At 46.4% G+C, this 22,345-nt stretch overlaps 1 protein-coding gene across 1 annotated transcript in view; it reads right to left on the bottom strand.

The window, feature by feature from the left end:
* The window catches only part of fras1 (Fraser extracellular matrix complex subunit 1), a 333,688-nt gene continuing 311,343 nt past the window's right edge, over positions 1 to 22,345 (bottom strand). Inside the window, exons 61-74 of the mRNA XM_056280308.1 lie at positions 21,980 to 22,180; positions 20,131 to 20,318; positions 19,304 to 19,579; positions 18,765 to 18,997; positions 18,117 to 18,277; positions 14,811 to 15,025; positions 13,809 to 13,959; positions 12,849 to 12,956; positions 11,064 to 11,223; positions 7,537 to 7,653; positions 5,322 to 5,488; positions 4,703 to 4,908; positions 3,164 to 3,310; positions 1 to 582 (exon numbers count right to left, since the gene is read on the bottom strand). Coding sequence (XP_056136283.1) covers positions 1 to 582; positions 3,164 to 3,310; positions 4,703 to 4,908; positions 5,322 to 5,488; positions 7,537 to 7,653; positions 11,064 to 11,223; positions 12,849 to 12,956; positions 13,809 to 13,959; positions 14,811 to 15,025; positions 18,117 to 18,277; positions 18,765 to 18,997; positions 19,304 to 19,579; positions 20,131 to 20,318; positions 21,980 to 22,180 — 2,912 coding nt within the window. The remainder of the gene's footprint in view (positions 583 to 3,163; positions 3,311 to 4,702; positions 4,909 to 5,321; positions 5,489 to 7,536; positions 7,654 to 11,063; positions 11,224 to 12,848; positions 12,957 to 13,808; positions 13,960 to 14,810; positions 15,026 to 18,116; positions 18,278 to 18,764; positions 18,998 to 19,303; positions 19,580 to 20,130; positions 20,319 to 21,979; positions 22,181 to 22,345) is intronic.

Genomic DNA, 22,345 nt, shown 5'->3' with positions numbered 1-22,345 from the left:
TTAGACCTCAGTGCCGTCATGGAGGTTGTTGCGGAGCTTGACCTCCAGATTAAACTGTTTGACCTTGGGCTTGCTGCTGACCTTTGTGCGGTTGAGTATGTTGATGTTCCGCACTGTGCAGTTCTTGCTGCTGAACTTCTTTTCCAGGCACTTGTCCATGCACACTTCCACTTTGGTGTTGAGCGGGTACTCCTCATACGCCCCCACTGACTTCTTGCCCTTCTTTTTGCCCGACCGACGGCACCGGCGGACCAGGAAGCAGGAGGCCAGCAGCACCAGGACCAGCAGGGTCACGGCGGCCACACCCCCGCCCACAGAGCTACCCATGTGTGGGTTGAAGGTGGCTGAGGCCGCCGCCTCCAGGCGGAGCGACTTCATGTTGGTACCGTTCTTTACCTGGTCGCCCTCATTGTCGTAGATGAGTGACTCATCCAGGATCAGCCGCCCGCTGCGATCGACCAGGTCGCGTCTGGACCGGCTGCTCAACTGGTGGATCAGTGAGCGTTGGATCCTGGGGCTGGCCCGAGACTCTGGACCAATGATGTAGATCACCTGCAGGTACCATTGGTGCCCTGCTTCTACCTGTCAATCAAACAGAGGGGGCGGAGATAAGGAAAGATAAGTTAGTCCATAGTTAGCCCTGTAGTTCACCACACATCTTGTTTTTTGAAAGTGGCGCTGAGTAGATGCTTAAAAGATGCTCTGGTCATTGTTCACACACTGTTGCTTAAGGACTTCTATACATAGATAAAGTGAAAATGTATGTTTGTATGTTCACTTAAAACTCCAGAAATACTCATTGTAGAACAAAAAGAAAGGTATCTCTAGAACCAGCACTTTCCAAGGATTGCACAGTTCAAAAATGTTCAAAAGCCAAGTAAAAATTTTGATTTATTCTTAGACTGTGAAATTGCAATTGGTGATCAGAATCAGAATCAGAATACTTTATTCATCCCTGAGGGGAAATTGGGTTCTATTACAGACACTCACGCTGTAATGGGCGTGAGTGTCTGTAATGGGGAACATTTGATTGTTGATGTTTACTATGAACCGACACAGACTTTTTAAAACGATTGGAGTAAATCTTTCTGCTCCATATTTCTCACACAGCCAGTTGTATGTAGCTGCCTCCAGAACTGGTAGTGCAGAAAAGCTTTCTATCCTAGTGCTAAATAGTAAGACACGCAATGTGGTTTACCCTGCGGCGCTTGAGCACTGAGCGATTAATACACACATTAGCAAAGAAGCTTGATGAATGGATTGAAAATTATGATGTTTATTTGACATTCATTTATCACATGTATCATATCATAAATTATCCTATATTTCATCATCGATTATATCGTAAAGATCAGATCATGTTGGTTGTATTGGTGAGAACATTTTCTCCGGGCAACGCTGGGTACCTCTGCTAGTTTCAAATTTACAACCAAAAGATTCAATATTTTTTATCTTTTTGGATATTTGAATGCTGAAAACATGTAAAGGTCTCCACACTGTTTCAGCAACATCTTAGATGGATTATAGCAATGGCCTTATAATATAATAAAGGCAATATACATAATAAGATTCTTTGCCCTATGAAAGCACAGCATCAATGGCGGCCATTGTTAGCCTGGGCCTCAGCCGATCCCTTATGGAGCTTCGACCGATTCAGTATGGTCTAGTCAATCTGCATATTGATTTGACAACATTTTATGTCGGATGCACAGTCTCATAATGTATTACATTTTAGCATGGACTGTTAGCATATATTTCACTATTACTTAAAACTCCCTTAAATCCAGGACAAAGCTGGCGCCATGCAGTACCCCCTAGAGTTAAATGAAGCTTCAATAATGTCCACCTCTCTTGGGTCAGATAACCCCTTCCCACCAATGTGAACCTAGTTCTAGCTCTGGGCTAGCGCTAGTGCCGGTTCGCAGTTGGTTCAACTTGCACACCTTCTAAGAACCAGTTTGCTTTTCCACAGGTTAGAGCTGGCCAGAGAGCCACGTCATTATGTCACTGCATACGTCTGTATATGTCTCCTCTTTCCCAGCAACACGAGGCGAGAAATTAACTGTGTAGGTCTTAATATTTCTTAGGGCGAACTCGTCGGTGTTCTTTGTCGATGTGTTTTTCAGGAATCAGGATCACTTTGTCGTTTCATTTCATGTATGCAAGTACATGAAAGGAAACAAAACATCGTTTCGCCCAGCCCACAGCAGTGTAACACAAAGACAAAAACACATATCCAAAAATTACGAGAACACATATATCAAACTACAAAAAATCACTGTCTAAGTGAACGAATGCAGGATGACTGTTGCAACTGCCAGTCTGCATGGGCTAGCAGTTAGCTTAGCCTGCCCCGTTTCCGCATCCTGTCAGACCGCCCTCAGTGTTTCCTCTTCGGGCACACCAGGGCTGTGGTCCCTGGGCCCACAGGACGCAGCAGAACAAGCTCTCCCAGCGGATCCGGCACCAGCTCTCCCAGCCATCAAACAAAGACAAAACAAACTTAGATGCAGATGTGGGCAAAGACACTGCATGGACAGAACTGGGTGAGGCTGCCGCAAACTTAAGTTCACGCTGCCATCATCCCACACCAGTACTGGGTAAGGCTGCTGCAAATGTGAATTCGTGCTGCCATCTTCCCACAGCACAAGCGGAAGCATAGGATTTTAAGCATAAGATTTCAGATAGTTATACTAAAATGAAGTTTTTAAACAGAAAAAATAATGTGAGGTGTCAAATTCCCTTTGTCAAAGTTGATCAAATAAAGTGCGTGCTGATAAAACCATTTGAGTCCTATCAAACTTTGATTTGAAGTGTCATTACTGAGTGTTAAGGGGTGCACGCATTATTCGGCAGAACTGATTGTTGTTGCCAAGTAATGCATGCCCCCTTGGTCTTGTCGATGACGATAATCCCGCCCCAGCCCCTGACATGAGCGTTTCTTTCTTCTAGCCCAGCAAAGAGTTGGTGCTATTCTGAAACCAGTTTTCCTGGCCGAGAGCTGGTACTTTGGCTGTTGAAACACTAAGAACTGGCTAGAGATTAGGCACCAGCTCCGAACCAGCCCTCAAACTGCCTTGGTGGAAAGGGAAAGAAACATGATGTCCTCCAACATTACCGTCCCCCAGCAGAGCACACCATAGCACTAAAGCTGCAGACTTACCTTATAGAGGGCATCAACTTTCATGGTAAAGCCATCCACCCCAGGCATGGCCGTCATGGACTGCAGGTCAGGGATTTCGGAGGCGAAGCTCGCCTCGAAGGGAACGTCATGGAAGTACCTGTCGCAAACGTCCGGCTGTTTGCGGTCCTGCGGGGGCATCCAACAGGAGAACATCCTCAGTTTAACCGGATAGCTACTGTAGTCCGGTGCTCGGTGCACATGAGCACACCGGCTACGAAAAGTGACAGATGTATCAATTCCCTTCATGCAATTTCAATACGCAACTGCCGCCATCTTGCATTGTCGAGATAACGTTTAGAAAAGTCAAGTTCTGCTTTTCTCTCTTCCACCATCAGAAGTTAAAGGGGATGACGTGGTGACTGGGCTGTTGAGGGGCTTTTAAACCTTGTTTTGGAACACACATACTAGAATCTATGGAGGGATATTCATTAAGTACATTCTGCATTATTTCTGCAGGATAGATGGATTTCTACAGTGTCTCACATTCCACACTAATGCAGGACACAGAGACGAAGGGGGACGTTCTACAGAGGTCAGCGCAGTATAAATCTAAAGTACAAATACTACGAATAATAACCAGCCACCAGTGACAGTGTTTGCATAAGAATGCCAGTTATTTGAATAGCACACAGTCTTTCTTTAAATGTCCAGCCACGCCCTAATAGGAAGTGGTTAAACTGGTCTATCGGGTGACTGGATGGAGGCCGGTCTTCTCACACAGCAAAACTACATGAGCAGCATCACAACACACAACATGTGTGGTTGAAGAAAATGAAAATACTTCTCATACTCAACGAGCAACATTGACAAAAACGGCTGATTAAGTCGTACATGGCCTTCTGTAATACCAGGATGATATCGACAGGCTCACCACGGGGGTCGATAAGTTAAAAAAAATCTTCAGCTCAGCATCATCAACTTCCAGAAATTATTTTCTCTCTTCAAAATAGAAACAGCATTTTCTATTATACCGCAGCTCTCTTCAAATACCCATCCATCCATCCATCCATCCATCCATCCATTATCCCAACCGCTTATCCTGCTCTCAGGGGCGCTGGAGCCTATCCCAGCAGTCATTGGGCGGCAGGCGGGGAGACACCCTGGACAGACTGCCAGGCCATCACACAGGGCCGACACACACACACACCTAGGGACAATTTATTAAGGCCGAGTCACCTGACCTACATGTCTTTGGACTGTGGGAGGAAACCAGAGCCCCCGGAGGAAACCCACACAGACACGGGGAGAACATGCAAACTCCACACAGAGGATGACCCAGGATGACCCCCAAGGTTGGACTACCCCAGGGCTCGAACCCAGGACCTTCTTGCTGTGAGGTGACCATGCTAACCACTGCACCTCCGTGCCGCCCCTCTCTTCAAATATAAACCACAAAAAACTTCCAAAGCATTGACAGTTGGGGCAAGTTTGACCCTACAATCCTGGATGTCCTAACCACTGTAAAACAGAAACACACACGCACACGCACAAAATCTATGTGATGTGTATTTGCTGTACCAGTAAGAGGAATCGGTGTTTGAGGTGCTTATTGGGCTGGATGCAGCCATATTGTGCCCCCTCATTGTAAAGTGTTCCTGTTGGGTCGAAGAAGGGCACGTATCCATCCCTTCCTGTGCACAGGTACACCTTCTCCAGCTGCAGTTTATAGGCCGCATTCAGATTCTGATCGGGGTTCCACAGCACCCTGCCGTACAGCGTCTGACCTGCAGTGGGGAGCAGAAAGAACGAGAAACACAAATCAGTCCTTCTCTGCGATGGCGTTTTGAGAGTCAAACCAACTCGGCATACTGTGATGGCTGTCAGCGAGCTCATGGGTACACAGGTGATTTCCCAGACATCAACAGGGAACCAATAAGCACCATGAGGTTCATCTCCACTAAAACAGACCGGATGGTTTTAAAGGCTTTCAAAGGTAACTAGGATTCCCTGGTGGCTAGAGGATCGTTACTCATTTCCTAAGGGGACTACCAAAGTTTATCTTATATCGTTTACCTTCTACTACAACTCGAAGACACCTAAGCTTTCATTTTTACTTTTTTTTTTTTTTTCAAGGCACAGACTCTTAAAGTGAACTAGGTCCACAGACAGATTTGTGCGCACCGAGCTCCTGTCTTACCCATAGAGAAGGCTCCTTTGTAGTCCATCTCGGCCATGGAGACATCAGTGATGGCTGGGTCCATCATAAAAACCTTCTCGTTGTTACACAACTGGAACTCCGTGTTGAGGGAGTAGACCACCGGCACCGGCCGGTTGGTCTGCTGGAAGGCTATGGGAACCAGGAACCTTCAGGTGGAGAGACATTGAAAAGTGGGGGAAACACAGATGAGACACGGGGGGGGGGGGGGGTTCTTACATTCATGGTTTCATGTCAGTATTTTGCCCTGTGATGGCCTGGCGGCCTGTCCAGGGTGTCTCCTCGCCTGCCGCGCAATGACTGCTGGAATAGGCTCCAGCATCCCCACCCCCCTGAGAGCAGGATCAGCGGTTTGGATGATGGATGGACGGATGGATGGATGTCAGTATTGTGCATTGTTTGTCTGTCTGTCTGTCCATCAGTATGTTTCTCTGAAAAATTACTGCAGCAGATGATTCTTTAGGTAAGGTGGGGAATGGATGGATGTTTAATCTTGATAAAATATTTCCATAAATCGCAGTGTTTATAACTACCACTACTACTACTACTACTACTACTACTACTACTGCTACTACGTCTGGCTGCTCCCGTTAGGGGTCGTTACAGCGGATCATCCGTTTCCATCTCTTCCTGTCCTCTGCATCTTCCTCTGTCACACCAGCCACCTGCATGTCCTCCCTCACCACCTCCATAAACCTCCTCTTTGGCCTTCCTCTTCTCCTCTTCCCTGGCAGCTCCATATTCAGCATCCTTCTCCCAGTATACCCAGCATCTCTCCTCCACACATGTCCAAACCATCTCAATCTTGTCTCTCTTGCTTTGTCTCCAAACCGTCCAACCTGAGCTGTCCCTCTAATATACTCCTTCCTAATCCTGTCCTTCTTCATCACTCCCAGTGAAAATCTTATCATCTTCATCTCTGCCACCTCCAGCTCCTCCTCCTGTCTTTTCATCACTGCCACTGTCTCCAAACCAGACAACATAGCTGGTGTCACAACCATCTTGTAAACCTTCCCTTTAACTCTTGCTGGTACCCTTCTGTCACAAATCATTCCTGACACACTTCTCCATCCACTCCACCCTGCCTGCACTCTCTTCTTCACCTCTCTTCTGCACTCCCCGTTACTTTGGACAGATGACCCCAAGTATTTAAACTCATCCGCCTTCGTCACCTGTACTCCTTGCATCCTGACCATTCCACTGTCCTCCCTCTCATTCACGCATAGGTATTCTGTCTTGCTCCTACTGACTTTCATTCCTCTTCTCTCCAGTGCATACCTCCACCTCTCCAGGCTCTCCTCCACCTGCACCCTACTTTTGCTACAGATCACAATGTCATCCGCAAACATCATAGTCCACGGAGACTCCTGCCTGATCTTGTCCGTCAACCTGTCCATCACCATTGCAAACAAGAAAGGGCTCAGAGCCGATCCTTGATGTAATCCCACCTCCACTTGAACCCATCTGTCATTCCAACCACACACCTCACCACTGTTACACTGCCCTCATACGTATCCTGCACCACTCCTCCATACTTCTCTGCAACTCTTCACTTCCTCATACGATACCACACCTCCTCTCTCAGCACCCTGTCGTATGCTTTCTCTAAATCTACAAAGACACAATGCAACTCCTTCTGGCCTTCTCTATACTTCTCCATCAACATTCTCAAAGCAAACATCACATCTGTGGTGCTCTTTCCTGGCATGAAACCATACTGCTGCTCGCTGATCATCACCTCTCCTCTTAACCTAGCTTCTATTACTCTTTCCCATATCTTCATGCTGTGGCTGATCACCTTTATGCTACGGTTCTGCACATCACCCTTATTCTTAAAAAAATTGGTACCAGTATGCTTCTTCTACATCGCAGTGTTTACAACATCACAACAAATCCCAATCTATTGAATCGTGACACTTGTATCATGATGCAAATTGTATCACCAAATTCTTGCCAATACACAATATAGTTTAGGTCCTGTTGTATTGCTTTGAGTCCGAGTGCAAGCGCACTACAGTTTCCTTATCGGTATCAACACTTCTCTTGCTTTCCAAAAAGGACAAAATGTGTAAGTACTGAGCAAGTGAAACAGGATAAATTGAAATAGCGTCACGCTGTAACTGATGTGTAGAAGCTGTGTATTTGTATGCCTAAATGTGGGTTGGTTGTTGAGTTTGTTGGTGGTGCGTTGACCTACTTCTCTGGAGCGTGGGCGGTGCAGGACAGCGGCTTGTCTCCCGGGTCGATCCAGGGCTGGGTGGGCTGCACAGTGCAGGGGATAAGGAAGACTGTGTACTCTCCAGAATAATCCTTCCTGTTCAATGCCACAAACAAACAAACAAACAAAGGAAACAGAAATACTGTCACTCTAGCAGAAGGTGAGATGTGCTGGAAAACCAGGTTCTTTTCCAGAGAAGACAGGAGCCGTACTGCTCTTCTCATTCTTCAAAAACCCTTTATGAAGAGGGTTGTTCAAAAAACCCTGTGGCTTTCCCAGATGACGGAATTCTGAAGAAACCATAAGCATTCTTATAAGTCCTCGTACATTTCCCAACTTGGACAGCTGTCCAAAAATCTGCCTCTTTTTGCTGACAAAAAATATGAGCAAAGCCCCTTTCACTCTGGCCAAAAAACCCGCTAACATCCACCTTTGGCGGTCAATGTGAAAGTGTACAATCGGCATTCACTCCCGGGTCAAATGACTCTGCAGTAGTCCCGGGTATTTATCAGCTCCACCGCCAATCGGCACCGACGTAAACGCGACACCCGGGTGGACACGCTAATTTGCACGATGACGTAGCGCCATTGTCCGCACGTCATAAAATCGCGCCCATATCTATTATATGCCACCTTTTGTGGCATCTCAGCCACAAATTCCATCCGTCTTCATTCAAGCAGCGCTCGAACGTCGCTCAGTCTGCGTTGAGTGTGTATGGTTTGAAAGAGAGACTGAGGTACAAGATATAAAAAGTAACGTTAACCACTGTCTCTCCGGCTTCCATGCTGCTTTCTACTGTTTACTTCCCTGTTTTCTGGCACGTTCGTGACATCACAAATGTCATGACGTCAAAGGTGACGCTACAGAAGAAAAAATAGAGAGGGAAGCTCATCTGCTGGCAGTCAGACCCGGGGCTGCTGGCACTGTGAAAGGAGTCAGTGGCCTAATTTTGGCGGGTTTACCCGCGTTTAAAAAACCCGCTTATACACGCTAATTTTGTTGTAAAAAGGGTACAAGAGATGTCCTTAAGATTTTATTTGGGCTAAAATGGCTGCGGAAGTCACTGTGCTTTAAAGGAGCAGCACATGTAATGTGAAGACACACATGGGTTGGTAGCTTGTAACGTTTCCGTCCATTAGTGATAAAGCAGTGAGTGTTTCCGTATGTCTGTTGTAATGCCACTAGGAGGCGCCATGCAGTCTGCTGGAAGAGCGATGCATGACGTCACATGGACTCAATGCTGAGAAACCCCACCGGTGTCACTCTTCAATACAGAAGAGACAAAGCAAGTAAAGCCCAAATCAGCCTCCACAGACCAGCTGGTGGAAAGTGACTGCTGGGAAGGCAGCCAGCATGAATCAGACCAACAGGGTCCTTTAAAAAACACTTGATATGCGGTCCGCGGTGGTGTAGCGGTCTAAGCATCGGCTTTGGGTCGATGCAGTTGCCCACTGGGGACCGGGGTTCGCGGCCCGGTCTCGTCAGATCCGACTATGGCCGGACTCGATGAAGCAGCAATAATTGGCAACGCTGTCTTCAGGAGGGGGGCGGAGTCGGCTTGTGTTCGTCATGTGAATGCGTCTCTGGGTGTCGGAAAAAGCAGTGGTTCGGCCTGGAGTCGCCTTGTCACGAAAGTGGGGAGGCGTCTCCTTCGAGACTGCCGGCCGGAGAGACGGAGTTGGCGAACGCATGCAGTACGAGGGTGGGTGTTTGAATTAAAATAGGGATCGATTGGCCACTAAATTGGGAGAAAAAAGGGAAAAATCAGAAATAAATTTTAAAAAAAAACACTTGAGCTGCCATCCCCGTACTCCCAGTCTTACTGGCCATGTGCTGAGCCCACGTGATGTCATAGCATTTACACAAGACATCCGGGGGATTTCTCTGACACCCTCACAGAATCCTCCATGATGAGGACATCCTGATCAAAACTGACTTTCAGTTGAGTTGTTTGGACTCTTTATTTTCATTCATTCATACGAATCTTTAATTATATTACAATCGGCACAGTGGCGCAGTGGTTAGGTCCTGGGTTCGAACCTCGGGGTTGTCCAACCTTGGGGGTCATCCCAGGTTGTCCTCTGTCTTGAGTTTGCATGTTCTCCCCGTGTCTGCGGTGGGTTTTCTCCGGGTGCTCCGGTTTCTCCCACCATCAAAAAGACATGCATGTTAGGGTTAATACTCCTGTCTGTGCCCCCGAGCAAGGCATGGCAAGACCAGCTGGAGTTGGTCCCCGGGTGCTGCACGGCGGCTGCCCACTGCTCCTAGCTACACAGCTAGGATGGGCTAAATGCAGAGCGTTATTTCCCTACCGGGATCAATGAAGTATCTTAAAGTGGTGACACTCTAGAAAGGGTCCTAAAGATCTTTGGACGTGGTCGTGAGGCTTCTGTCTACTACTCTATGATCCTTACAGCCTCAGATTCCTATATACTGACCCTAAAATTGACATGGGAAACGGATTTAAAGGTTTCATTTTCAGAGGCACAACGGGGAAGAAGACTTAGGAATGGGGAAAAAATGTCAAGGGAACTGCGAACACGGCCGATCCAATTCAAAATTATAAACAGAGTCTACTGGACGCCATCTAGGCTGCGTAGAGTGGGTTTGGTGGACGGCTCAGAGTGCTGGAGGTGTCTTGACAAAGATGGTACTTTAGTACACACGCTTTGGAGTTGCCCAAAAATACAGGAGTTCTGGTCTGCTATACACATCGATTTTAAAAAAATTTACCGGCCTAGACATGCCTTTCTCTTCCAGTCTGTTTATTTTGGGTGACCCCTCTGCATTAAGTGATTTGACTCCGCCGCTTGCTGACTGGATCCAGACTGCCTTTATGTTAGGACGGAAACTCGTAGTCGAAGACTGGCAAGCCTCCTCTGCACCAGCGCCATCTTTGTGGCACACTTCTCTTGGTCAGCTGGCTGCCCTAGAACAGTTATCCTATAGGCTGCTTGATAAGGTGGAGGAATATCACTTGAAACAGGGGCAGTGCCATTCTTATATATTGAGCGTTTAATGGCGTTTCGCGCTCATACAAATAACAGTAACATATCACACGTAATGCAAATAACTGAGATACATTTGGTTGGAATACCTGTTGACAAGCGATGCTGTAAACCTTTAAGCGCTCCACGCATCACAGCCATGTTTTTTCTTCTTTTGTTTGTTTGTTTTTTCTTTCCTTATTTCAGGATGTCTCTCCTATCTTTTATTGATTTTTGGTCTGGCTGTGTTTGTTTCATTTCTATCGCATTCTGATTTAATGTCCATGTTATTTGTAATTGAACAACTTATATATATATATATATATATATATATATATATATATATATATATATATATATATATATGTTTTGTTTATTGTGAAAAAAATAAAAAACTATTAATCATTAAAAAGAAATAAAAAAATCTTAAAATCTAAAAAAAAAACCTTACTGACTATTTTTATTTTGTGCTTCCTCTTCCTTGACGTCTGTGGCTGAAACGGACCTTCAAACACTGACCTGCTGTAGGAGCTGGTGGCCCTCCATAACTGGTATGGAGAGTCGAACGTCTGGGCACTCCACAGCAACTGCAGGTCAAACTCGATGCCCCCCAGGTGGTCGGGGGCCATCAGGTGGGACTTGTGGCCTGGGAGGGTGTGGTGCTCGGGGACGAACTGACCTGCAGGAGTGGACGGGGGTAAGAAGAAACCGTGAGAACCAACATTTTAAAATTCTCTGTTGTTCTTTCTCTGAATGACCAACGTCAAGAAACTTGAACTCGTCGATTCACCGAGAAAATAAATGACGAATAAAAAGAGGGAGAATTTGGTTTGTTTTTTTTTAACTTCGGAATCTGGTTTGGGTTTCAGGAGGAGCCGGGGATGTAACGACTCGGCGCGGTCCACGATACCGGGTTCACGATACCATGTGCTCCGGATTTGTTTTTAAACAAATTAAGATTGGGGACAAGTTATGACTGAAAAGATTCATTTATTTCTCAGATAAAAACCGACAAATGTATTTTCTCTTATGTTTTCTTTATCGAGTTAAAGAATCCTGTTTTTATTTCTGAGGTAGGGTATAAACCATGCAAAACGACCCATATTTCCTTTTCGTTGTCAAGTAAAACTGAAAATATCTTTTGTCTTAAATAACAAAAAAAACAAAAAAAACTAAACTGAATTTTAAAACAAACCCCAAATCAAATAAATAAATGAGTAATAAAAATGAAGAAAAGGTCTCCAGATAAACAAGCTAGGGCCGAGCCTGCGGTCCCAGCCTGGACTTTACAGGGTTTTTTCGAGGAATATCAGCACGTCTACATTTTCCCACCTGCAGCCACCAGGTCTGTATGACTGGATACAGCTACTGATGCCAGTGATGATGTCGAACAAGAGACCTCAGAAGTAGATAGCGCCCTCTCCTGTTTAAAAAGAGTACCACGATTCTTTTTTTTTTTTGGTGAATTTTTCCCCTTTTTTTCTCCCCAATTGTATCCATCCAATTACCCCACTCTTCCGAGCCGTCCCGGTCGCTGCTCCGCCCCCTCTGCTGATCCGGGGAGGGCTGCAGACTACCACATGCCTCCTCCCATACATGTGGAGTCACCAGCCGCTGCTTTTCACCTGACAGTGAGGAGTTTCACCAGGGGGACGTAGTGCGTGGGAGGATCACACTATTCCCCCCAATCCCCCCCCCCAAACAGGCTCCCCAACTGACCAGGGGAGGCGCTAGCGCAGCGACCAGGACACACACCCACATCCGGCTTCCCACCTGCAGACACACGGCCAATTGTGTCTGTAGAGACGCCCGACGAAGCCGGAGGCAACACGGGGATTCACGTTTTATCTCACTGGTTTGAATCGCCACATATTTGCATCAGGATTTTACTGTCTCGCCAAGTACGGTTCCAGTCCTACTAGGAGCTAAGCTCTGGACTTCAAGCAAATTCAGTTCATGTAAATGTTCTTTCACTAGTAGTTTGTTTCCAGCTACAAAGATACTTGTTCCTCTCTAAGGCCCTTTACTCCCCCCCCTGCTTAATACTCCTGCATTCATAGATACTTTTCTAAATATGCTAAGACACGATTTAAAAAGTTACATTGGGTCCCCTGTATGTTTTATGTCTATACCATCAAATCCCTTAAACAGCACATGCACACTTAAACGCAAATCAATAAACTGTTAAAGTGAAGAGAAAGTCGGTAAGTCCCAAAGCAGCATCGTATGGTAGGAGGCGCAGGCTGGACTGGAGGACTGTTCCTCTGGAAACGGAAGAGGAGCAGCGCTGATGTGTGGACGAACCTCTGAATTTGGCATGGGTTTTGAACTCAATGACCAGTCGTCCGTCCTCTCTGATGTAGATCCGGATGATCTGCAGCCGGGCGGAGAGCACGCTGTCCGTCTGGATGCCTGCAGGAGGTCAGAAGGAACACGGGGTGAATCAGACGAGTCACACCTCCGCTTTTCAGACGGAATCGACACGACGGAAGTCCGCTAGAGTTTTCCTTCTGAATTAAACGAAAGCATGTTTCAGACACCGATGAGGTCTGTGAGACCACAGACCTCATTGGTGTGCGTTTGTGTGTGTTAAATCTATAACTAATACCTACATCTGGCAGAGAAAGTCTGTTAAGTTGTGATCTTAATTCAAACACAACAGCGGCCCCCACATGGGAACGCGTGCCGCCGCAGCAGCAGGTTTCATTGGGATCCATCGGAAACAAGAACTTTAACTGGCTGTAAAGTTGCCCATTCCCACGTGGAACCAACCCGCCGCTGTGCTTGAATTCAGACGACAACATAATGGATTATGTAGCGCCGTCATTTTCTTAAATGTATAAATAAACGAGTAATGTAATTTTTTGGGGACGAGCAATACTCTTATTAGTATACCCACACTATTTCTGTCTATGTGTTCTTTTCATTTCATTATTTAAGCAGATAAACTCGGATACTGCACCTTTCAATTTAGCTGTTGGTGCAACCACAGTATTAAGTCCATTAAATTTAAACAGATTTAACAGACACAAACAAAATACCACCAAAACCTGAACACATCAACATGGGTACAACTTGAAACACCTTCAACTCTTCACGAATCTTATTTGATTACTTTTCCTTTCTGATGTTGTCTGGAAGAAGGAAGAAAAGTAAAACTCTTTTCACAACAGAACCGATGGCGACGGCGGCCTTGATTCGCGATGAACGTAGGTTTCAAGCTCAAGCTGGCGGGGGGAATGTAAGATGGCGTGCCGTACAGACCTGTCCTCCAGAGCACAGTGTCGTAGAAGAAGGAGAACTCCATTTCAGTGTGGTGCTCCAGCGACGCCCAGCCCCGCGGCGCCGTCACGTAGATGTAGGACACGTAGAGAGGAACCTGCACCGTCAGGAAGGACTGCGCCGAGTCCCTCACCTGAGAGAACAACCGCAGCACGGCTCAGAATACAATTTGTCTTCCAGGACTTTTCAAGGACATCGTTCATGACTTGTGCTTATACGGTTCTGTTTTGACTGGGTTTTTTTTTACATTTTTCCCTGTTTTTCTCCCCAACTGTACCTGGCCAATTACCCCACTCTCAAGGCTCAGCGTATTCAGTTTTTATTTTTCAAAGCCATCCAGCATGCCGAATCTCGCCACAAGAGGACACTGTTACATAACCTCACACGAACAGGAACAACGTCTGGATCCGTGGAAACCAGCTTAAACCGATCTGCTCCTTTTAAAGAATCTGGGTATTTTTCGGTGAAAATTGGTAAAAACCGAAAATGCTGAGCCTTGTCCGCTCTTCCGAGCCGTCCCGGTCTCTGCTCCACCCCCTCTGCTGATCCGGGGAGGGCTGCAGACTACCACATGCCTCCTCCCATACATGTGGAGTCGCCAGCCGCTTCTTCTCACCTGACAGTGAGGAGTTTCACCAGGGCGTGGGAGGATCACGCTATTCTCCCCAGTTCCTCCTCCTCCCCGAACAGGTGCCCCGACTGACCAGAGGAGGTGCTAGTGCAGCGACCAGGACACGTACCCACACCCGGCTTCCCAACCGCAGACACGACCAATTGTGTCTGTAAGGACCCCTGACCCAAGCCGGAGGTAACATAGGGACTTGAGCCGACGACCCCCATGTTGGTAGGCAACGGAATAGACCGCTATGCTACCCGGATGCCCCTAGTTCTTTAATGTGAAATGCTACATTAACACGCTACACTGTTACTGTGTGTACACAGGACATTAAGACCAGGTTCTCCTTCACCCTCGTAGCTTCATACCTGGAAGTCGGCTGTGACGGAGCCCCCGCAGACATCGATGAGCTCAGTCATGTCGTAGAAGGCGTCAAAGGTCCAGATGCAGCTCTTGAGGTTGAGGTGCTTGTACAGCTGGATGCTCTTAGCCTCACGCACGTTGGGGTTGAACTGGTACGGCCGGTCATAGCCCGGGCCCAGAGAGATGCTGTCGTAGGAAACGTCGTCCAGGAAACCCGTCTCTGTGGACGCACAAACGCGGGAAAGTGTTTGCAAGAACTGGAGCTCGGGAAAGGAAGGGAACTGGACTCTGCTTGTAATGTCAGTGGGTTTAGGTTGAATTTTTTGCTTTGGCATGATGTCAAAATATCTATGTATATCATGAAAACACTAATAATATATTTATTATATATTATATAATAAAATATCTATTAAATATCATGAGAACACTAATAAAATATCTATTATATATACACTACCGTTCAAAAGTTTGGGATCACCCAAACAATTTTGTGTTTTCCATGAAAAGTCACACTTATTCACCACCATATGTTGTGAAATGAATAGAAAATAGAGTCAAGACATTGACAAGGTTAGAAATAATGATTTGTATTTGAAATAAGATTTTTTTACATCAAACTTTGCTTTCGTCAAAGAATCCTCCATTTGCAGCAATTACAGCATTGCAGACCTTTGGCATTCTAGCTGTTAATTTGTTGAGGTAATCTGGAGAAATTGCACCCCACGCTTCCAGAAGCAGCTCCCACAAGTTGGATTGGTTGGATGGGCACTTCTTGCGTACCATACGGTCAAGCTGCTCCCACAACAGCTCAATGGGGTTCAGATCTGGTGACTGCGCTGGCCACTCCATTACCGATAGAATACCAGCTGCCTGCTTCTGCTCTAAATAGTTCTTGCACAATTTGGAGGTGTGTTTAGGGTCATTGTCCTGTTGTAGGATGAAATTGGCTCCAATCAAGCGCTGTCCACTGGGTATGGCATGGCGTTGCAAAATGGAGTGATAGCCTTCCTTATTCAGAATCCCTTTTACCCTGTACAAATCTCCCACCTTACCAGCACCAAAGCAACCCCAGACCATCACATTACCTCCACCATGCTTAACAGATGGCGTCAGGCATTCTTCCAGCATCTTTTCATTTGTTCTGCGTCTCACAAACGTTCTTCTTTGTGATCCAAACACCTCAAACTTGGATTCATCCGTCCACAACACTTTTTTCCAGTCTTCCTCTGTCCAATGTCTGTGTTCTTTTGCCCATCTTAATCTTTTTCTTTTATTGGTCAGTCTCAGATATGGCTTTTTCTTTGCCACTCTGCCCTGAAGCCCAGAATCCCGCAGCCGCCTCTTCACTGTAGATGTTGACACTGGTGTTTTGCGGGTACTATTTAATGAAGATGCCAGTTGGGGACCTGTGAGGCGTCTGTTTCTCAAACTAGAGACTCTAATGTACTTATCTTCTTGCTCAGTTGTGCAACGCGGCCTCCCACTTCTTTTTCTACTCTGGTTAGAGCCTGTTTGTGCTGTCCTCTGAAGGGAGTAGTACACATCGGTGTAGGAAATCTTCAATTTCTTAGCAATTTCTCGCATGGAATAGCCTTCATTTCTAAGAACAAGAATAGACTGTCGAGTTTCAGATGAAAGTTCTCTTTTTTTGGCCATTTTGAGCGTTTAATTGACCCCACAAATGTGATGCTCCAGAAACTCAATCTGCTCAAAGGAAGGTCAGTTTTGTAGCTTCTGTAATGAGCTAAACTGTTTTCAGATGTGTGAACATGATTGCACAAGGGTTTTCTAATCATCAATTAGCCTTCTGAGCCAATGAGCAAACACATTGTACCATTAGAACACTGGAGTGATAGTTGCTTGAAATGGGCCTCTATACACCTATGTAGATATTGCACCAAAAACCAGACATTTGCAGCTAGAATAGTCATTTACCACATTAGCAATGTATAGAGTGTATTTCTTTAAAGTTAAGACTAGTTTAAAGTTATCTTCATTGAAAAGTACAGTGCTTTTCCTTCAAAAATATGGACATTTCAATGTGATCCCAAACTTTTGAACGGTAGTGTATATTATCTATTATATATATAATAAAATATATTACATATGAAAACACTAATAAAATATCTATTATACATATAATAAAATATCTATTATATATATTATCTATTCTATACACACACACACATATATATATCAAATAAAATATCTATTAAATATCATAAAAACATCAATAAAATATCTATTAGCGTTTCCATGTCTGATCTTTAATCAGAATAATGGAATACTTAAAATACATATATGAGAATATACATAAGTACATGTATGTATGCATGCATGCATGCACACATATAAGTACGTGTATGTATGTATGTATGTATGTATGTATGTATGCATGCACGTATGTATGCATGCATGCATGTCTGTATGTATGTCTGTATGTCTGTATGTCTGTATGTATGTATGTATGTATGTATGTATGCATATAAGTACGTGAATGTGTGTGTGTGTGTGTGTGTGTGTGTATGTATGTATGTATGTATGTATGTATGTATGTATGTATGTATGTATGTATGTGTGTACAGTGGATATAAAAAGTCTACACACCCTGATAAATTGGCAGGTTTTTGTGATGTAAGAAAATGAAACCAAGATAATTCATGTCAAAACTTTTTTTTTTCTTTGGATTCCCCCCCCCCCCTTTTTCTCCCAATTGTTCCTGGCCAATTACTCCGCTCTTCCAAGCCGTCCCGGTCGCCGCTCCACCCCCTCTGCTGAGCCGGGGAGGGCTGCAGACTACCACATGCCACCTCTGATACATGTGGAGTCGCCAGCCGCTTCTTTTCACCTGACACTGATGAGTTTCGCCAGGGGGACATAGCGTGTGGGAGGATCACGCTATTCCCCCCCAGTTTCCTCTCCCCCCTGAGCAGGCGCCCCGACTGACCAGAGTAGGCGCTAGTGCAGCAATCAGGACACATACCCACATCCGGCTTCCCACCTGCAGACACAGCCAATTGTGTCTGTAGGGACGCTCGACTAAGCCGGAGGCAACACGGGGATTCAAACCAGCGATCCTTGTGTTGGTAGGCAACAGCATGGACCGCTATGCTACCCAGATGCCCCTCCAGCCAGAACCTTTAACACTCTTTTTTGAAATTCCACAGTGAAGGTGGAAAAAGTTCTGACATGATTTATCTTGTTTTCCTTTTTTTTAAATCACAAAAACCTGCCATTTTAACAGGGGTGTGTAGACATTTTATATCCGTGTGTGTGTGTGTGTGCGTGTGTGTGTGTGTGTATCCACTGACCAGAGAGGCCCTGCAAGTCTTTCAGCGTGACCAGGTTGGAGCAAACGTGTTGCTGGCGGTAGATGGATTCTGACAACAGGAAGTGCAGGTTGTGGAGAGGCATGGTGGACACCAGGGGGAGCATGCCATCCTGATGCGGGATCTGCACTGAGATATGGATGCTAGAGAGAGAGAGAGAGAGCGAGAGAGAGAAAGAGAGATCATATTGGGGGTTGTATCTGATCAAACACAAAAATTAAAACATCTCACACACCCAAACCAAAACAAGCCCAGTTACACCACACAACAGTTACCTTCTGAACATAATGAGCTGCATGTAGCAGAAATGCATGCTGGGAAACAAAAAGATGCGATGGTAAATAGTGTGTTAGTCCCCTGTAGTTGGTCAAAGCCTAACCAGCATAAGACATCCTGCACTCTGAATGAATACTCTGAATACATGTACCTAAAAACACAACCTACCCCTTCTGGGGTGGTGCTACACCCCTGCACTAATAAATAACATTTGGTAATAATATTTATCGCCATGCAAGAGTCCTAATGTATTAATGTGTGTGTACATTTCTACAGTATTGGTTCTGCAATGGCTTCATTTGTGAGCGAGCCCTGAACGCCGCCCCCTTACTTCCTGTCCTAGTCATTGCTCACCGGTTGGGGTGCTCCTTGTGCTTGACGTCCAGGTATTTGAGCGTGGCGATGAAAGACTGGGCCTGGAAGCCCCTGGCCGTTCCTGTGGTAACCGGGGTGTGGCAGATGGAGCCCTCGGTGCCGATGGTGGCGATGTTGCTCCTCAGTGGCGTGCCCGGGTGGCCCGCCTTGTCCCGCGCCTGGGCCACACAGCGCACGTGGAACCGCCGACTGAAATAAATACTGTCCAGGACCTGGAGGAAAGACAGGGGGCACCGTCGATAAAAGCCTGCAGGTTTAATCCCTCTGACAAATAAAAGGTGTCAATCACCTGCCAAGTCCCATGTCAGCTGGTCAACTGAACCGCTTTTACTCAAAAATGACTGTGGACACTTACTGCTGAGCTACTGCCGCAAGTCAGAATAAATGGTTCAGTCTAATTCCTGATTCAACGCAGCATGAACACGTCACTCTTGAACAATCTCTTCATTCTTTAGCAATGGACACCAACAAAAGCTGCGTCTACTTCTGAGGTAAGGGGACCCCGGTGACTCGCGTACCTTGTGGTTAACGCTGGTGTAGGGGGTGGTATCCGTGACCGTCTCGAAGGGCGAGCGGGCTCCGCTGGTGTCGGTTGGCGTCGCCACCTCCCAGGAGAAGTGGACCTGGGTCTGGTTGATGCCCGCCTCCTCGCAGCGCTCCCTCATCACGGTGTACTTGGGGTAGTGGGGGTCGCAGGGGGTGACGCACACCAGGGGGTATCCCGGCGACGGCGTCTTCTTACTGCCTTCCTTGGTCACCTCCTGGACGTGATCATAGTCAGACAGGGAGACTACCTGGAGTGGGCGAGGAGACAGACGGAGGGAGAGACGGTGAAGAGAAACAGGAACTCAGCCTGAAGGGTTCAGTGTCAGGGTTCATTCTCACTGGGGTTACTCGTACTCAAGATGCACGCTACCATGTGCAGGAAAACTCCAGATAAAGTGTCAATTAAGTTAATGGATGCTGTTACGTATGTTAATGGACCGTGAAAAAAGACAAACTCTCATTGGACTGGCACCAGAGACGGGTTAGCTATGGACAAACGGTTCTGCTGTTGTGAGGAGACTGAAAATCCTTTTCTTGAAGCTTGGCACGCCTTTGCTTAAAGGTGAAATATTCTTAATTTGTGGAGTTTTGCTCTCTGAGCTCAAAAACACAGCCAACGCCCAGAGGGGCTGGAGCGCTACAAAGGCACCGTCTCTGAGCTGATATAAGAAAGGTTAAAAGACGGCGGCAGTGTGTATAGAAAAGTTTCTGGTAGACAGACGATTTTAAACTTGTAAAGCTCAAAATCCTTCTGTAAAGACCCAGTGACAGAGCTGCATGTTAAACCTCGTCGTCTTACAATGGGCGGGGCGGGGAGGATGAGGCTGCCTGCCGCTTCCTGGTCCAGAATCGTAACCGTCGCCGTGGTTATCTCCCCGAGCACCGCCTCCACGGGGTCATCGGGGCCGAGGACCAGTGAGAACGATTCATGCCACTCCCTGTCCTCGTTGGACAGAATTTCCACTTTGAACAGGAGGTGGTCCATCCCTGCGGAGGAAGCCAGCAGGAAGGCCGTTATATTGTGGGAATCTCGAGGGTATTACTGCACCGATGACCCAACCCTTTTTTTTGTTTCAGTTTAGAATTTTCAAATATGCAAAAACTGTACAACTTGTTCCCACTAAAAACCCAAAAATGAAATGGAAAAACACAAAACAACCCACAAATGAATAAATAATAATAACATAAAAAAACAATTCTTATAAGCATGGCATACTTTTTACTGAGATACCTCCACCACTGTACCTGGTGGACCTGGTACCGGCCTGCATCAGAGCCAGCTCAGAGGTTACAGCGAGTCCACGCTTGATAGAGGCAATGTTTCCATGTATTCAATAAAAGGCCGCCAGATCCTTAAAAATACACCATGGGGGCGTCCGGGTAGCGTAGCGGTCTATTCCGTTGCCTACCAACATGGGGATCGCCAGTTTGAATCCCCGTGTTACCGCCGGCTTGGTCGGGCGTCCCTTCAGACACAATTGGCCGTGTCTGCGGGCCGGAAGGCGGATGTGGGTACGTGTCCTGGTCGCTGCACTAGCGCCTCCTCTGGTCGGTCGGGGCGCCTGTTTGGGGGGGAGGGGGAACTGGGGGGATTAGCATGATCCTCCCATGCGCTACGTCCCCCTGGTGAAACTCCTCACTGTCAGGTGAAAAGAAGCGGCTGGCGACTCCACATGTATGGGAGGAGGCATGTGGTAGTCTGCAGCCCTCCCCGGATCGGCAGAGGGGGTGGAGCAGCGACCGGGATGGCTCGGATAGAGTGGGGTAATTGGCCAAGTACAATTGGGGGAGAAAAATGTGGAACCCCCCCCTCAAAAAAAACAGTCATACAGTGTCAGAAACAATCCCCGTGCAATATACCTGTAACACTGAACACCCACTGTACCTACAAATACTAAACTACATATATTACTTAATACTATGCATATAATTGTATATCCTGTAGTTTAAGAAGTTTTAACACGTCATCACTGTCAAACATAAATCTAAGCACGCTGTGTATATACTGTATATTCTATACATGCATATTCTGTCTTGTCCACCTGCCTCATGTATAAGAAGTTACCCGTTAACATGTTTATTCCAGCATCGTTGCACAACCGCACTACTGTCTTCCTGTTACATCATTGTTGTCTTCCCTTTTTTATAATGTACTTTTTATATATATATATATATATATTTGTATCTGTATATAGTAGTTATATGTTTACCTTGTTGGTTTTAGCTGCATGTCTATTCTGTGTAAGTACATAGGGAGCAATGGAGGAACCGGAGTCAGATTCCTTGTGTGTGTGTGTGAGTGTGTAGGCCTACACATACTTAGCCAAATAAAACTGATTCTGGGTCTCTGTAAGTTCCATTTTGCAACTAACCATGACCCCTGACCTCCATGTGGAAGGGGGTGAGCAGCAAGTAGGTTTCCTCATTCTAGGTTTAATAGACTTTCACAAAAGTCCTTGAAAGAAAAAACCACGGCCATCGTGGGAGAGGTTAGCTGCCCCCTGCTGATGGGTTGCAACAGTAATTCTTGAGAGACTCCAGAATCGAGTCATCGATGTTTTCACATGTTTTATAAATGTAGAGACACTTACACGTCTCAGAGGAAAAGAGCTTTCTGATGGAGAAACGTGATTACTATCAGCACTGACCAGGGGTGAATTTGAGCACACGGCTGTTGGGGTTGTAGTCCACCCCGGACTGAGCCGATCCATCCCGGGTGCTACAGCGGATCTTGGAGGTGCGGTCCAGATCGCCCCGGCGGATCACCTTGATGTTCAGAACCTCGATGCCATCTGGACCGGGGGGTTCTCTGACCTGGTAGGACGCCTGCTCAAACTCAATGGTCGGGGCTGGGGGAGGGAGGAGAGTACACAGCGCAGGTCACAGTGCTGCCCTCTAGTGGTATGGCTTTAGTTGAGTTTGTACGTTTGCACATTCAGTGAAAGAGGAACGATAAGATGCTTTGTGAAAAGGCACACATGGGGGAAGCATCTCATACATCCCTTATGAAACCG

Source organism: Lampris incognitus, chromosome 1, assembly GCF_029633865.1.
Source record: "Lampris incognitus isolate fLamInc1 chromosome 1, fLamInc1.hap2, whole genome shotgun sequence".
NCBI classification, from domain to species: Eukaryota; Metazoa; Chordata; class Actinopteri; order Lampriformes; family Lampridae; genus Lampris; species Lampris incognitus.
This window is presented reverse-complemented; position numbering and strand designations above follow the sequence as displayed.